Below are 17,601 nucleotides of genomic sequence, written 5' to 3' on the forward strand. Positions count from 1 at the left end.
TAAACATAATGCTTTTATTTTCTAGAAAACAATTTTCCACCGCTCCCAAAGTTCATTCCGTTGAAACCGTGTTTTTACCAGGATTTTAATGAAATTCCAGAACCCCACAAAGTCCTGGCAAAACGCATTTACTACCTTTGGATGCGTGAGTATGAGAACTATATCACCAGTGAATGTGTTTGTATCCTAGATGTGCTGTGGACCCCAGTAACATCTCTAACCTTCCAAACATTGTTACAGACCCTCTTTCTTTCAAGGGCATTAAAGTTGATTGTGTCTATATTTCAAAACTGTGAAATTTCTATTCAGTTTCTGTGTCATAGAGTCCATGCAAGTTGGATGAACCAATTAAATGGTTTAATCTTCTCTGCTTGCACACTGAATTCTACACTGATTAAAATATATGTAATCATATTTTTGAATAATGAGCCTAGGTAGGACATTGAACTGTAAACATGCCATTTACCTCCTGGAATCCAGATACAAATCCATATTCTGTAGGTGTAACCGCAAACTTTGTAAAGGTTTATGTCTCCGTGTGATCAGTTTTTAGCTCCTGACTCAGACATATACCTTAACGCCATGTAATCTTATCTTTACCAGTTATAACTAGTGCATCAAGCTGAATAATTAGTCTTGCTATCGTAATGGTCACGTTGGTTTTTGAAGCATTGCAAAACACACATTTCTCTGCTTTTGCCTTAAGGAGTTGATGCTAGTAATCTTTGAGGTTGGAAGGGTTATTTCAGTCTCGGTGATCCCAGCTGATGCGAATATTGGACAAATCAGATTCCAGAATTAAACCTCACTTGATAGATCTTTTTTTTTGCCTTGGGGCAGTCACTGAACATATTAACTAGCACAAGGCAGTCCATGTACTTTTAACAGAAGTATGTTAGGTTATTATACAAAAAAAGCTTTGATAAGTTGGAAAGCTCTTATGAACAGCACAAAGAAAGATTCAACCTTTTTGTTTCCCAGCAATATCCTTTACAGATGCTCAACCCCACTCTGATCTTCACTTTTAAAATTTCCTATTAAACTGCAACGGTTGTAAGCATTGCATTTTGGTGACTTCCTACACATTTCACCAGACGTGTTTCTCCCCCATCTTTCCTAGTGACACACTAACAGGCTTGCTGATTGACCTTTTTACTGAGCTCTTGAGAAAGGCTTAGGACCGTTTTCCAGCCCTCCTATTTTAACATTAAAACAGCTTGCAACTACTTTTGACCTCTGGCCTGGAAAACTAAAACTGCCCTTCTGATGGTATAGATTATTTTCATTCTTCTGAACTGACCTCCTTATGGCTCCTGACTGCCTTTTTATGTAGGTAATTGAAAACTCAATTTATTAAATACTTCAATTATCTCACCAGGCATTTCTGATCTCTTAATCTCATGCTTTTTGTGAGATGCTGTTTTGAACTCTGTACAAAATTACTTGCTAACTCAAAGTCACTGTCACAGACTTAAAACCAAAAACACTCTTTGAATTCCAAATGATATATTGTAAGCATTCATCTCAGTCCTAGGTGGGCCTTTCTCATTTGTATAATGCTCAATATAAAATTCTCCTTTGGGAGAATGAAAAGTATACATATCATTGGCGTTCAGACTTAAGATATGCAAACTGTCAAATACTACCAATGCCAGTACCAGTATTTTGTAAGGCTAGGTGATTTTAGATTTAGTAGAAGGGCACCCAGCCTGTTTGATCAATATATTGGGTGAGAACTTTCTGGAGTGGCACAGTGACTCAGTGGGTAGCAGTGCTGCCTCTCCGAGCCAGGGGCCAGAGTTCGATTCCACCTTCTGACTATAGTCTGTATGGGGTTTGCATGTTCTCCCTGTGTCTGCATGGATTTCCTCCAGGTGCTCTGGTTTCCTCCTACAATCCAAAGATATGCAGATTAGGTGGATTGGCCAGGCTAAATTGCGTGTAGTGTCCAAAGATGTGTATGCTAGGTGGGTTAGCAATGGGAAATGCAAGGTTACAAGATAAGGGGTGGGCCTCGGTGGGATGCTGTTCAGAAGGTTGGTGTGGAATCAGTGAGCTGAATGGCCTGCTTCCACACCATAGGGATTCTATGATTTGTGGGTGCAGTGAATTCTGAGGGATGCAATTTATTGATGTACTGTTTACCTTCTCCAACGATTTGAAAATTCAATTTTTGTCCATTACAGAATAAGAACCGTTCACGAACTATGTAGTTCTTGCTGTGAACCCCCATCCTGATTTTGTTTAGTTGACTGTCTTCAACACACACTTTTTATCAAAACAGATTTGTTAATCTGGCATTGAGCAATTGTCTTTAATAATTTTGAACCACGATTGAGCATTACAAATGAAAATTTTTCTTCATTGAACAATCAATTTAAAAGCTGTCAAGTTAGAATGCAGAGGATCTCTCGATAGCACAAATTAAATGAAATCTCTTTCTTTACCTGCCACACTCCCAAACAGCTTACCTAGTGTAAATCAATTATCTGCAAGGTTCAGAAAAGGAATCAATATAATAACTTTAATCAGGAAGGATATTTTTCTTCCTTTGACTGTGCTGCTCCCCTGGGACATTTTTTTTGATAATTCTTCAAAGCTTTGGAACTTGACTGTTCGATATTGCTTTCATTTACTGCAATCTTCTCACAACATGGACAGCTGCTATTTCTTAAGTCTGAGTATTTGCCTGTTCATCTTCAATACCTTGGGATAGATATCAATATTCAATTAATTGAGTTTTGGGTTTTGTAGTATCCTTGAATTATTTTCTTTCAAGTTTGTTTGTTTGTTTCTATAAAGCTTTTAAGATCAGTTTTATTTATATTTAAGAAAGAAAACTATGATAAGCAAATAAGATGAATTTTCATCCAATTGCAAAGGCATGCACAATAGTTCCCTATACAACACTAAAGAGATCAGGATAAAACTGAACAATGTATAATATAAATGCATGTGGTTTGGATTGTATCTTTCTGTCGAAAGCGCTCCTTGATAGCCATGTAATAACAAACCGATAATGGGCAGTTACAAAAAATGTAAAAATGCAAAGGATTGGAAATTACATGAAGTCTTGGTTTGCTCCATTCTGGATAACTGCATTCAATTATGGACTTTCACCTCCCTTCTCCTATGCACACGTGCACACAGTCTTTAATGCAGCTTAGTATCTATTGCCAGAATGATACCAGGGCTTAAGTAGTAATACTGTGAAGAAAGTTGGTATCAACATTGCCCGTGTTTCCTTTGCATTTAGTGGGTCGCGAAACAATCTCATTGTGGCATTTACAATGTGCAATGATAGGCTTGAAGGGCTGAACTGTTTTATTTATCCCCAAAGACACAGATTCCAGCTACGAACTCTGAGCCCAGTAATTTTGAAAGTTGAGGGAGCTGGAGAAACCTCAGTTTCATCTTAACATGCTTGTGATTCAGAAGCTGCCTGAAAGCATTTATACTGGTCTAGACTTACATTTATTCATTGTCGTGTTAGAGCTGTATAAAATAGGTCTAGTATATCCCACTTGCAATTACTGGATTTAAATTGCTAGTGTGAATCTTGTGTGTCAATAAGCAGTTTATTTCAATGTTAAAACAGCGATGTAATGGCAAATAACACACCTGGGGTAGTAGACTGCAGGAGCTTCTGCTGCAGTACTTGATGTTTGCTGCTGGATGGAGCTGTTTGCTTGTTAATTCATATTGCTGTTAAACCACCACCAGGTCAGGTAAAGTATTGCAATCTTTTGCTGTCATTGCTGGCTTCTGAGACTGTCTGTCTCTCCCTTGTATTCTGGCTCTGTAGCCACTCAGATATTGAATGTTGGACCAATACATTGCAATTTTCTCAGACTCTTTCTTTAAATAATGAATGAATGAAATAATGATGTGGAATTCTGTGTGAAGAATTTTGAATGTACAAAGGATGTACAAATGCTACATACAAACTTGATGTCTGTTTATTGTTACATAAAGTTTTGATAACACTGAACAAATATTTTGAGAAGGATCAAAGCTAAGTAAAGTCAAAATTTAATCTAGTCAAGTTATTAGATTACTTAGTGTGGAAACAACCCTTCGGCCCAACAAGTCCCCTCCGAAGAGCAACCTGCCCAGACCCATTCCCCTATGTTTTAGCATGGCCAATTCACCTAACTACACATTTTTGGACTGTGGGAGGAAACTGGATCACCTGGAGGAAACCCTCAGACACGGGAGAATGTGCACCTCCACACACAGTTGCCTGAGGTGGGAATTGAACCCAGGTCTCTGGCGCTGTGAGACAGCAGTGCTAACCACTGTGCCACCATACCGCCCACAAACTATTTTTAAACAGTCTATCCCTGGTCAACAAATTCTGTGATAATGCAATAATACAAATTTTTATTCAATTGTACTATATATTCTGAATATTAAATGGTCTTCATACTTCTGTTGAAGTACTGTACCACATGGTAATATTAGTTTAAAAAATATTTATAATAACAGCAATCCCAAATAATAAAGTACTTCTGAAGTGTAGAAAATGTTGTATTGTAAGTTAATGCGGGAGCAAGTTTGTGCATAGAAAATTCCCATAAGTAGGAATGAAGTAAACGATTGAGTTTGGGTGTTGATTTGAGGGGTACATTTTAACCAGGATATCAAGTGAATATCTGTGGTTTTTCTTTGAATTGTGTCTATTGATCATTTATGTTCTCCTGTGAGAATGGCTAGCTTAAATCTCAGTGAAGATGACATCCACAGTGAAAATGTGCTGAGGTCTCCAAAGTGAGACTTGAGCTCTCAACCTTTGGACTGAGGTGGGAAAACTACCATGGAGGCAACACCGAAACCTTCGGTGCTAAAAAGAAAGAACTGTGTGTGTGTTGAAAATCTAAAACAAAAACAGTGCTGGAGAAGCTGAGCAGGTCTGGCAACATCTGTAGATGGGAAAATAGACTTAATGTTTTAAGTCCAGTGACCCTTCATCAGAACTGTTCAAACAAAGGACTCTGTTTCTCTCTACAGATGCTACCACACCCGAGTTGCTGTGGCACCCTAACTAGGGGTTTCTGTAAGCTTTACATTCTTTTGACTTTGAAGCTTATTCCTAGCTTAGATTGTTGGGAGTTGTACTCTGCATGGCAACTACATTCTGCCTCATTGAAGAAACCTTCAGTAACTGTTCTGGGTTTAATGTTAATGCTCATATGTCTTCTGTTCATTTATCTTTGATGCAAAGGCGAAAAGATGAGCTGGAAACGCTGAGTTAATAGTGTTTATATGCTGTTAGTTTTACAAGTAGAGAATGTTAATCAAGTTAATTGCTGTGTGAAATTTATTTTGAGGAAGGGAAATATAGCGAATTTACGTCTTATTGGTCAGTCCTAAATTCATTTGCTTTGACCTCTGGCGCACGTTGCTGTCCAGTATTTGTTTATCATACTTTTTATAAATGTAATTTAAGTTGCTTCAATGTAATGTTTCAAGGTTAGGATATCCAGCCCACAAGGTTACAGCAAACCGCAGTGCATTTTTTATTGTCTAAGATATCTTTTGAAATAGATATTGAATTTCAGTGTGTTATGTTAAGAGGTTTTTAACTCTTCACTAAGTGGAAGGTTTAACGGTACAGCGTAGTAAAATGTGTCAGGCTTTAGGCTTGCATATATCTTTTATTAAAAAAGAAATTGTGTTCTGGTGCAATTACATTGTCTGAGCTTTTGTTTGAGGTTTTGAGTTTGTTTGAAGCAAACCTAATTTCTGATCAACTGATTTCTCATCACATCCACTTGCATAAACATTTGCATTATGCTGACCAAGAGCTGCTTTTTTTTGTTAGTTTTTGATTTCCGTTGGCACTCTGGCACTGTCAGTCAAAACTTAAGAGGCAATACTAAGGTCAGATTATGGGTGTACAACAGCATAAGAACTAGGAGCAGGAGTAGGCAATTTGGCCCTCAAGCCTACTTCACTACTCAATGCAACCATGGCTGATCTTATCTTGGCCTCAACTCCACTTCCTGTCTGCTCTTTATACCCCTTAATCTAGTATTCATTTTTAAAAAAAAAATCTCTTTCTCCTCCAATTCATTGTGTCCTGATGTCCACTGCACTCTGGGGTCGTAAATTTCAGATTCACAACACTTTCTGACATAAATCCTGCTCCTCTGTTTAAATTTGCCACCTCTTAGCCTTAAAACTCTTATTGCCATAACTGGTAACATTTGCTGTACTTTGTCAGCCTCCTTTAGTGTCTTCTTTTAAGCCTCCAATAGATCTCCTCTCATCCTTCTAAACTTCATCAAATGAATGCCAAAACTGCTCAATGTCTCCTAATAAGACACACCTTTTTACCTCTGGAATTAAGCAAACCTTCTTTGAACTGCTTCCAGTACAATTCTATCCTTCCTCAAGCAAGTGGACCAAAACTCCATGCAGTGTTCCTGATATGGTCTTGTATTTGAGGTTACCCATACTAAAACCCTTGAGCACGATTGAAGTGTACTTAATTGCCAAGCAATGCTCAATAAAAGTAACTTCATACTAGTGAAGGAGTCAACAGTTTAGAAGCAGAATTGCTAGTTTAAGCTGGTACTAAGGAAGGTGAGCAATCACTACAGATTCCCAAAGGAGAAGTTTTGGAAATTACCCAAGAAAACATCCTTTCAGTACCAAGTATTGTGTAAATTTTGGGCTGTGAGGTTTCAGTTTGGATTTTGCAAGTAAGATGTAGGTACACAGTGCAGTTCAGGATTATAAGTGTAAGGTAGCTAATCTTGTCAGCATGCCAAAAATCTCATTTAGAAATTGAGTAGTTGTCATTTCCCAGAAAGTACCATGACCCTGTGTGTGCTCAGTGATTGAGGCAAGATTTAGAATATTTCTGGTAATAGCAATCTTACTGTAGAGTTTAATTATTGAAAGTCCTTGTTCTATTTGTTTTTGTTCATTCAAACTCCAATTGTCATTGAGTTGAGATGTTCAGAACTTCAAATCCAAGCTACAATAGTAAAATCTAGAAGAATATGGACAATACCAGCACCAACTCAAATTTTTGAATGTCATTGAATATACGTCCAAAGAAACTTACACTATCACTTTGCATAATGGTCGAGCTTGTGTAAACACTGACCCCCAAATTTTGGCCAAGAAATCATTCATTTTTAATCAACCTCATGTATATTAGTCAACTCTTCTTTTTTTCTTCTCTGCATCCATGATCCAAGTTCCTCTTGCACATGCTTCTTGGATACCCTTGATAAATCATAATATAACACCTGAAGGTGGTTGTTCCGCTCTGTCTGTGCATGCATGTATGTTTGCTGCTTTTAGGTAGAGATTTGGCAAGAACAGTCTTCAATCAATCTGCTGTGATGTGATGAGATGAGTGGAATTCAACCCCTTCAGAATGTTACTCCTATAATGATTAAACCCTACTTTTTTTTTTTTAAAACTTAAAAATTGAGCTGAGACTAAACTGAACCTGAATAGACAGCATTTATTAACGTGCTAAATTTTAACAGGAAATCTAAACACAAATGTTTAAAATTTTATTTAAATTCAATGACCTAAAGCATCTGAATCTTGGGACAAATAAAAAATGTAGCTGTTCACTCTTTAGTAATAGATTTTGAATGATGCAGCCCCACATCTCTTTATTTTTGCTAAATTAGCAGGTTGTGAAACTGAAGTGATTGCTTTGCACTGCTGCTTCACTGGAGTTAGACAAGCCTCACTGTAGTGGGATTTTTCTCTTCCTGAAATGGGAAGTCAAAATTGTGAAGTAACATTGCAGCTATAAATTGAGTATGGGTTTACATGAGAAACATCATTTTTTTTTTCTCTGAATCCCTACCTAAAAGGAGATTTAATCAAGGTGTTTAACTTTTTAAAAGGGTTAACTGGTAAAATTGTTTCCTCCGGTTGAGAAGTTACCGAATCAAAAAAGGAGGCTATTTGGCTCATCACATCTGCACTGTTTAAAAGTGTTATCTAATCAGTCCAACTACCTTGCTGCTTCCTTATTCACTTATATTCTTTTACCTGCATGGGTTTGACCAGTCCTTTTTTGGATTGTTACTACTGAATTTCAGTTTCATCACGGTCAGATGTTGCATAGAATAACAGGAGTAAAGAGAAACTCCGTCTCTGGTTCTTTTGTCAGTGATGTAAAGGGAACTTAAGTCTCATACATAGTTACTCTATCCTTTTAACCTGTAAGTGAGAAGAATTTAAAATTGCCATTGAGGTTGAAAAGCAAGATTTTAGGAATTATTTTAGACAAAAGGTCTTTCAGAGCACAACTCTTTTTTTTTTTTTTTTCTTTTGTACATATTAAGTTGACTGTGGCCTCTTTCATGGGAAAAATTGATAAATATAAACAGAAAAGTTGCAAGGCAATGGAGAGAAAACAGGAAGATGAATTTGTCTTAGATACCCTCAGCCGACAGTTGAGACAGATGAAGTTTTCATATTCTTTCCCAGGGTGTTCCTATTGCTGGCTGAGCCAACCCTTGTTGCCTCTGCCAAATTGCCTTTGGGTTGTCAAATCTTTAGTTCTTGTGCTGTAAATCTCGAGACTTGTCTGAGGAATCTGATATCTGTTACAGTTCAAGTTTATTGTCAATATCTTTACTGGCTTAATGAGCTTAATGGCACTTCTACATAACAACAGATTGAACCGTGAACTGAAGCGTGTATTTCTCCAATGGGACCTTGCTGTGCACATACTGCCAAGTTTCTCCATGTTGTAGAAGACACTGCACTTCAAAAGTACTTCACCAAAGTGTTTTGGAATGATTAGAAATTATGAAAATCATTTAAATGCTAGCTAATAGATTCGGTTTAAGTATCACTGGCCTAACAATTAACTCGTGGGAAGCTTCTACCTGAAAAACACATCTAACTGATATATTATTTTAAAATAAAATCCATAACGCTTAAAAGATTGAACACAAGATACTAAATAATGTAAAACATATAAAGAAACTGGATGTTAGCACAAGACTAATGTGATTTTTCATCATGCTGAGGAGATGGTAATTTAATGGTCATGTCATTAGTTAGTACTCCAGAGATTCTGGTTCACCCTCTGGAGATTCTGGGTTCAAATCCCATCATGGCATCCGGTGGGATTCAAATTGAGTTAATGAACTTGGAATAAAGCTATCTGAGTACTCATAAATTGTTTAAAAACCTATCTGGTTCTCTTAAAGTCCTTTTTTGGAGGAAGAAAGTCCATATTTCGCTAGTGGAGTCGATGTTTTACTCCTGATCCAGTCATTTGGTTGACTGCTCGCTGTCCTTTGCAATGGCTTGGCAATTATTAGGTTCAAGGACAATTAGGAATGAAGAATAATTACTGGCCTTGCTAGCAGTAACCCATATCAAAGAATGGAGGAATAAATCATTCTTTTTTCCCCTCTGGAAAATTGATCGATCAGTTTCTCATATTGCTCCCTTATAGTTAAGTTAAGCCATTGAACAATCACTTGGCTTTCCAGATGAGATCATAATGACATAAGCGCGTGAGCTGAAAGTCTCTGTAAACCTCATGAGCAGAAACAATTTCTGGTCACAAATGTCCAGTTTAATTGTATAAAACAATTTCTTATTGAAGCAAATGCTTCATGTATTTTAGCACTTTAATAAACAAGAGTACAATAACTTCGATTTGGTAGTTGTTTCATCAGTCTGTTTTCACACCTGACAAGGTTTGGAAGTTACTGTTTGGCTGACATAAGTCTACAGCCGTTAACATTTAATCCATTCTGCTCACAACCATATCCCAATTGAAACCTGATTGAAAGATGTGTGATTTTTCAAAATCCTGCTGTTTTTGACTCTTACAACTGTACCCAAAAATAGAAGCTCATGAAACTTTTCCTTTAATTTTTTTCAATTTAACATATTTTTCCTTGACAGCCTGCTCAGATGTTGTTATGCACCTCTGGAACAGGTGGGTTTTGAACCCAGGCCCCTCCATCCAGGCTTGTGGACACTACTACTGTGCCACAAGAGTGCCTCTCCGTCTCTTGTGTAACACTTAAAACATTATACATTGTAAGGTGTCACTTACCAAAGGAGCTAATCAGAAAACCTATTCTCAGATTTTGGTGCGCTCCTATCTATCTTTTTCTCCTTAGTCGGAATAAAGTCCACTCTGAGGCACAAACTGCTGCAAACTACATATGACGAAAGACAAATTCCTCTAACTATACCCACCTATAGGTATAGCCTAAGAGAATCATTAGGCTAGATATAATGTCTCCTTGCAAATGAATACATGAAAATTGCAGCCCTGTTTGCTGTACAAAATAATAAATGTGTAATATTGGAACATACTAAGAAATATTTATTTATTTGCTTCATAAAAGGAGTTGTCCAGCTCCCAAATGGGCTATCTCAATTCTTAAGTCATATTTGTCCAGCTGAAATATAGCTCAAAATCATTTTCTGTTCCCAGTGAATGTTGAAAGTTGTGTTACAGAGCAGTGAAAAACAGACTTGATAGTGTTAGCAGGGCAGTGTTCTCAATCTAGTTTTATATGGTAATTTCTATTTTTCAGGTTTGTGGTAATGTATATTCTTTCTTCTTGGTATTTTGCCTACAGAAATTGGGAAGGATTAACTGCCTCCATGTTCAATGACAATTTGAACTGCTTGTCAATGTTTAATTTAAAGGTGTTAAACCAGGCCCCTGCAAATGGCAGCATTGCATATCAAATCTTGCATTAACAGGAGATGCTATGCTGCAAGTGATTGCCAGTAGATGGCAGTACTTCACCATCTTAAAGCATTGAAGCAATTGATTAACTGTGCACTGTCAGGATTTACTTTGGCACTGAACTTGAGCAAATTATTTGAACTTTAAAATTTCTTACTGTGACCTTCGTTTAAAAGTTTTGATTTCAGCATGTGATGATTATCAAATGTTGAGTTTTTAACTTCAGTTTTTTCAGCAGTATCATTGATTGGCGCAACAGCTTTGTCTTTCTGTCTCTAACTTCCTCAAATCTTAGAGCCATAAGACCTTTTTGTTCCTCCAATTCTGGCTTCACGTGAAATTTTCACTCCCTTCATTTCATGTATTAGGTAGCTATGGTTCTAGACTTGCTATCCACTCCTACATAAATGCAAGTCATTGGCTTTTCTATCCATTTATCTTTCTTACCCACTATGTAAAGGGAGTTTTCATTGATCTCTGCAAGATGCACATCTGATATCATGCTAGCATTAAGGAGTGTGAATTAACTGAAGTACAGATGAAATGATATTTACATTCATGTTTAAAGTGGCCTGTGAGGGGTGCTGTAGGACTGTTAAACAACTGATTCCAGCTGCTTTGAGGCTGCCCCTGCATCTATGTAGTATTTGGACAGAGTTCAAAATGCTGGTAGGCAGAGGATTATTGTGTGCTTTCATTATCATGTCCTGAACACTTGAGTGGGAAACATTGTCCATGTAGAAATACAAATCCAGGCCTGCAGTCTGTTACCGCCCATTGATCGGTTCTATTGCGCTGCTTCATTAATGTGGTACTCGAGGAAAGTCCTTACTATTTTATAGCAGTCCTGTTAGTCATTGCACTGACTTGCTCCAATCTTTTAAATGTGTTGCTTCTGTAATTAGATTTCTACTGAGGTTGAATAGCTTCACTTGCAGCAGTAGGCACGTAAATAAGAATTATCCACATGATTTGCACAAGCCTTTTTATCCCATTATATGTAACTAGTTATTTGGTTGAACACACAATTTTGGACGTTGACGAAAGGGGAGTCCTGCCATCGAAGCACTTTGTCTTGTACTTATCAGGACAAATGCAAGAATTCCAAATTTCAAAGAATTGCTATTATTTCTACTACAGGAAGTAAGAGCTAAGGGAACTTAAAGTTCCCTTTTGCTTTCTCTATAGCAATATCTTGTTTAATCAGTTGACTTGTTAATCAGTCATCACCCTTTACTAGTATAAATTATTGTCGTCCTTTGAGGTTTAGCATTCCTGATGAGTACAAGATGAAAAATTCAAGCAATCCATTTTTAAAAATATCGTTTTAATTTTAAGGATAATTCTATGCATTTTTAAACCACTTCAAAGACTCTTCATAATTAACTGCCTCTGTATTATAAGCATTAAGAAAAGCGGTACATAGATATCATGTTTACTGACAGTGGAGTTAGGATATATAACCTTTTGACCTTGATTTCCTATTTGAGGATTGTTATTGAAAGGGTGTTGTAACAATGTTTGCTTTTATTTTGGGTGTGACTGTTGTGTTGTATCTGATACTGACTCCCTAATTAATGATGTAACTGCTCTGCATGGAGGTCAGCTGACAAATTATATTTTTCTAAGGTTAGCTTTTATGAATTTTTCTTAAAGGAAAAAATCATCCTTTGCAAGTTAATCTCAAAAGTGCAGTTCTGCACATATGTTCACTAAATTCCATCTCGGCACTCTGGGATATTTATCAGAATAGTAGATGGCTCATTCCTTTGAGCATTGTCCTGTGCAACATTCACCCTGCTGTTCTTGTGACCTGCTGCATGACAAATATAACCTTCAAGTTGAGTGCTGACACTTTCAAACTGGGTCGAACCCAAGAGTTCCAAAGAGCCGTTGGAAATTTGAGCTAAAGTTTTAACAAGGTTATTTGGATGTTTGCTCAAGATGTTGAGAATTAAGTGCTAATGAAGTACAGGGATGAAATATTTTAGAAATAATTTAGAAAGGATTTTATGCTTCAGTTGAAAAGGGGATCTCGATCTGTGTGCAGTTTTGTTCAAGGCAGGATGTAAAGGTGGTGATTCAGAGGAGGTGTGATTGATACCAGGAATGGATGAACTGTCTTATGATTAAAATATTGTTCAGATTGAGACATGTTTCTGCTGATGTTTTAGAATTCAATGATTTGAAGTATACAAGCTCTTTGACTTTGACCAGATGGACGTGGACAAGATGTTTATTCTTGTGGGTCAGTCCAGAGCTAGGAAGGATGATCGTCTTAGGGCAGAGGTGGGAAGTTTTTTTTGTGATTTTGGAACACTAGTTCAAGGTGGTGAAGTTGAGGGTCATTGAATATTTTAAAGGTGGCTGTAGATGTATACTTGTTAAATAGGAAATCAGCAATGATCTTATTGAATGACCTCCTTTTGCTCCTAATTCAGATTTGCTAAGTTGATCATAGGCACCATCATAAGAACAAAAGGAGAATTTAACATGGAAACATAGAAGATGGGAGTAGGAATAGGTCATTTGGTCCCTCAAGCCAGCTCTGCCAACCAATATGATTGTTGAACTCCAATTCTAATCCCATCTGACCCCCTGTCATTCATTCGTCCGTCCGTCCGTCCGTCCGTCCACCCCCCACCCCACCGTACCCCAGGACGCCTGTCCGTTGTGGCCTCAACCGCCTTCCGTGGCAACGGATTGCACAGGCCCGCCACACTGGGTGAGGAAATTACGTACCATCGCAAACCCTTATACTTAAACTATTACCCATAGTTCTGACATTCCCCTCACTATCCAAAACATCAGTCTTGTATCTAACCTGTCTAGTCCTGTTAGAATCGTATAGGTTTGAGATTCCCTTCACCTTTCTAAACACCAGTGAATACAATCATAACTCTGCGAAAGTGAGGACTGCAGATGCTGAAGATTAGCGTCGAGAGTGTGATGCTGCCTGACCTGCTGTGCTTTTCCAGCACCACACAATCCTAACCTAGCCAGTCTTAGCATTGGGTCCTACCACCCCAGGAATCAGTCTGGTAAACCTTTGCTGCACTTCCCCATAGCAAGCACATCCTTCCTCCTCTGATAAGGAGACCGAAATAGATGTGGCCTCCCCAATACTTGTGTAATTGCAATAATACACCTTTGAACTTGAATCCTTTTGCTGTGAAGGCTTACACACAGTTTGCTGTCTTTACTGCCTACCGCACTTGCGTGCTTACTTTCAGTGACTGCTGCATATAAGGACACCCAGGTCTCTTTGAATATTCCCCTCTTTTAAATTACAGCCATTCAAATAATCTGTCTTTCTATTTTTGGTACCAAAGTGTATATCCTCTCATTTATGCACACTAAATGCACATCGTATATGTGGATAATGTGGCATTATCCACATATGCCCACTCGCTCAGCTGTCTAAATGACATTGCAACATCTCTGCATCCTCCTCACAAGTCACCTTTCCTCCCACCTCTTATCTCAAAGTTTAAGAGATCACATCTAGTTCCCTCATCTAAATCATTAACATATATTGTGAATGGCTGGTCACCTTTCATCACACTTGCCATTCAGAAGGTCACCCATTTATTCCTACTGTTTCCTGCCTTTAATTTTGCTATCATTTAAATACACTAGCCCTAATCCCAAGTGCTTTAATTTCTTATGTGGGACTTGGCCAAATACCTTCTGAAAGATCAAATAAACCATATCCACTGGTTTCACCAATCAACAGTACTAGTTGCATACTCGATGAATTCCAGTAGATTTGTCAAGCATTATTCCCCTCTTTTTGTAAATCCATGCTGACTGTCTGTCTGATTCTACCACTGTTTTCCAAGTGCTCTGCAATAAAATCCTTGATAATTAACTATGGCATCCTCCCTCCTGACGACAGACTTCTGGTCCAGAAGTATCTTTTTTTTTCTCTTTATATCTCACACTTGTTAAATAATGGGGTTACAGTACCTCCCTTCCAGTCCAATTCCACAGTCGAAAGAATCGTTGAAGTTGATGACCAATGCATACAACTGTTTCTACAACCAAGTCCTTAAGTACTCTGGGATTTAGATTATCTGGCCTTATTAGTCTTCAATCCCATCAGTTTCTCTACTAATACAGATTTGCTCCAGTTGCTCCCTCTCACTAAAGTCTGTGTGCCCTATCATTTCTAACATGTTGTTTGTGTCCTTTGTTAGATATTTAAAGTATGAGTTTAGTTCAGCCATTTTCTTTGATCCCCATTCTGACTGTAAGGGACCTACATGAGTTTTCACCAATCTTCTTCTCTTTGCATATAGATAGTAACTTTTACACTCCAATTCTTATGCTTCCTATAACCTCGCGGTCATATTTTACTTCCCTCCCCCCCCCCCCCCCCCCCGCCCCTTCTACTCAATCCCGTGATGCTCCTTTTGATGTATAAAACTGTTACAAACCCTCTGGTCTGTTGGGTTTTTTCTTGCCGATTTGTATCCCTCTTTGCATCTAATACCCTTTCTCTAACTTCCCTCCTGAACCATGTTTTTGCTCTTGTTTTCTTTTGCGGTCTTCGCCAGACAGGAATGAGATTTTTGTAGATCACCCATTCAGCTCTATAAAGAAAGCTGTTAGGATAGGGAATGCTGGAGTGACTCAGTGGATCTCTTCCTCCTGACATGGAAGATACTCTGGTTCAAACCAAATTTCAAGACTATAAATGCTTCTGGTTGAAACCAGCCCCTGGTGCAAGCAAGTTGGCATGTGTCTGTACCCTTGCCTGCAATCTGAATAAATGTTAAAAATCTCACAACACCAGGTTATAGTCCAACAGGTTTAATTGGAAGCACACTAGCTTTCGGAGCGACGCTCCTTCGTCAGGTGACACTCCTCTGATGAAGGAGCGTTGCTCCGAAAGCTCGTGTGCTTCCAATTAAACCTGTTGGACTATAACCTGGTGTTGTGATTTTTAACTTTTTACACCCCTGTCCAATACCGGCATCTCCAAATCTGAATAAATGGAGAGGGTTAGTGATAGGAAAGGCATCCAGCTGCAAACCCACCTGCCAAATACTTAAACTGGTTGCTGACATGAAGGTGCTCAAGCAGCACTGTGGCAGCCTCGCGCAACCTGAATAAAGCTGGAAGTCAAAGGAGGAGAGGGTTATTGGGAACCGGGAGAGAAGAATAAGGTATGCTGTATTTGAGTTGAAGGCAAAACAAATTCTGTAAAATGTTAATCTGCTTCTCAAATCCTATTCTACATTTTTACTTTCTCACCTTTTAAGGAGGACTTCCCTATTCTAAAAGTGTTCAAAAACAATTCTTCAAGACTCTCACTATATTCTTGTAGTGACATTCTCTATTTATCAGATAAAACCGTTCAGCCCCTGCACATCAGAATCGAGGTTTTCGATTGAAAAACAAACTTGCGCTGGAGATTGCGAACTATGTAGGTTTCTTTGAGAGCTGGTAGTAAGTGTAATGGGCTGTGCGACCTCCCTCCTTCTGGTCTGAAATGACTTTCTGCTTCTCTGACCAGGTTTCAGACCACCTTTAGTGAGATATGTTCCTTATGAGCACAAGCTCTGCTCTTCTGTTTTTTCCCCTTTGCCTATGAGCCTATTGTTCCTGTTCTAATATGGTAACAAGTTCGCTTTCTTTTCATGAAAGCCTTTGCAGAGCCATCCTTTTTCTTCCAGATGAGTAATTGCTGAAATGTGTTGGTTTTTACAGGGAAATTCCCCCGTTGTTGAAAATCAATAGTTTAGAGAAAGATGATAAGTTTCCCCTCTAAGCTCATGGTGGAATAGATTGTCACAATAAATAGACCCTAATCTCTCAATTTGTATGTGCAAGAATCCTGCATTGCTAAACATTGATGTAAATTCCTAATATAAGTGCACATTGTGTACTGTGCAGGCATGCCTCTGAACTTGGTAGCCTAAGTTAATTGAGAGCTATGTAATTGATCTTTGCTTCTGTTATCTGTGCACCCTGATGTTGCCTTGGATCTCTTGCATCCTAACAACCTGTTTTCTTTATTCTGTTTCTCACTGTCCTTGCTATGACGATAGTCTTAACACCCATGAAGGATGAGCAGCTTGAAACCCAGCTGTTTTCTTGAAGCATAAACGGGTCTCAGTTCCTCCTTGCTTCATGACCGTGTGCCCAAGGGGAAATCAATTGGGCAGAGTGTTGCAAATTTGAATTGAATATATAGTGAACTTCTAGCGTGTCTGAATTAAAGTGATGGTCAAACAAAGCCATGGCTTAATGGTTTTAATAGTGGCCTTTTTGATGTGCTTGAAAACTGGAAAATCTACTGATGTGTGAATCACTTAAGCCATTATACATGGTGAGATTAGTTAGCTCTAAGGCAAGCCTTTGATGGTGCAGCCTTGTTGGAATTAATATTGGTGAAGAAAGAAACTTATTTTTTTTAGGAAAAAATGTTGGCTGCTGTTCCCACATGTTACTCCGGATTCCTTGTCAATTGATCAAGAAATAGCAAAGGATGTCATGGGGTAAACTTGTATAACATACTCCTGATGTGAATCAGATGCCCTTGTGAAGCCCTCTAGCAGGCAGTGAGATAAAGGCAAATTATCTCTTTAAAAATTGCTTTGTTTTTGTGTTGTACTGATGAAAGGTAGCTGCTGCATCATTATGATGCTCCACGTTCTGTTTTTGTGATATATCGCTTCCAGTTTGAAGAAGCCAAATAGCTGAAGGTGGGCTCAAGTCTTGAAAAGACAAGACTGACCCTTGCTGCTGTATCCAAGACTTTGTTGTAGCGGTTCATTTTTGCTTTTGTCTCCTTAAAAGACTGCTTTTTCTGGGACCTTATCTGAAGATTGATCTATATCCCCAGCTTCTCCACAGATGTATGGTTAGATTAATCAGGTGTT

The 17,601-nt window shown here is 38.3% G+C and overlaps 1 protein-coding gene across 1 annotated transcript in view; it reads left to right on the forward strand.

The window, feature by feature from the left end:
- scamp5a (secretory carrier membrane protein 5a) overlaps positions 1-17,601 on the forward strand; it is a 54,907-nt gene that overhangs the window by 15,193 nt on the left and 22,113 nt on the right. The window contains exon 4 of the mRNA XM_072553064.1: positions 26-145. Coding sequence (XP_072409165.1) covers positions 26-145 — 120 coding nt within the window. The remainder of the gene's footprint in view (positions 1-25; positions 146-17,601) is intronic.

This window comes from Chiloscyllium punctatum, chromosome 33, assembly GCF_047496795.1.
Source record: "Chiloscyllium punctatum isolate Juve2018m chromosome 33, sChiPun1.3, whole genome shotgun sequence".
Classification (NCBI taxonomy): Eukaryota; Metazoa; Chordata; class Chondrichthyes; order Orectolobiformes; family Hemiscylliidae; genus Chiloscyllium; species Chiloscyllium punctatum.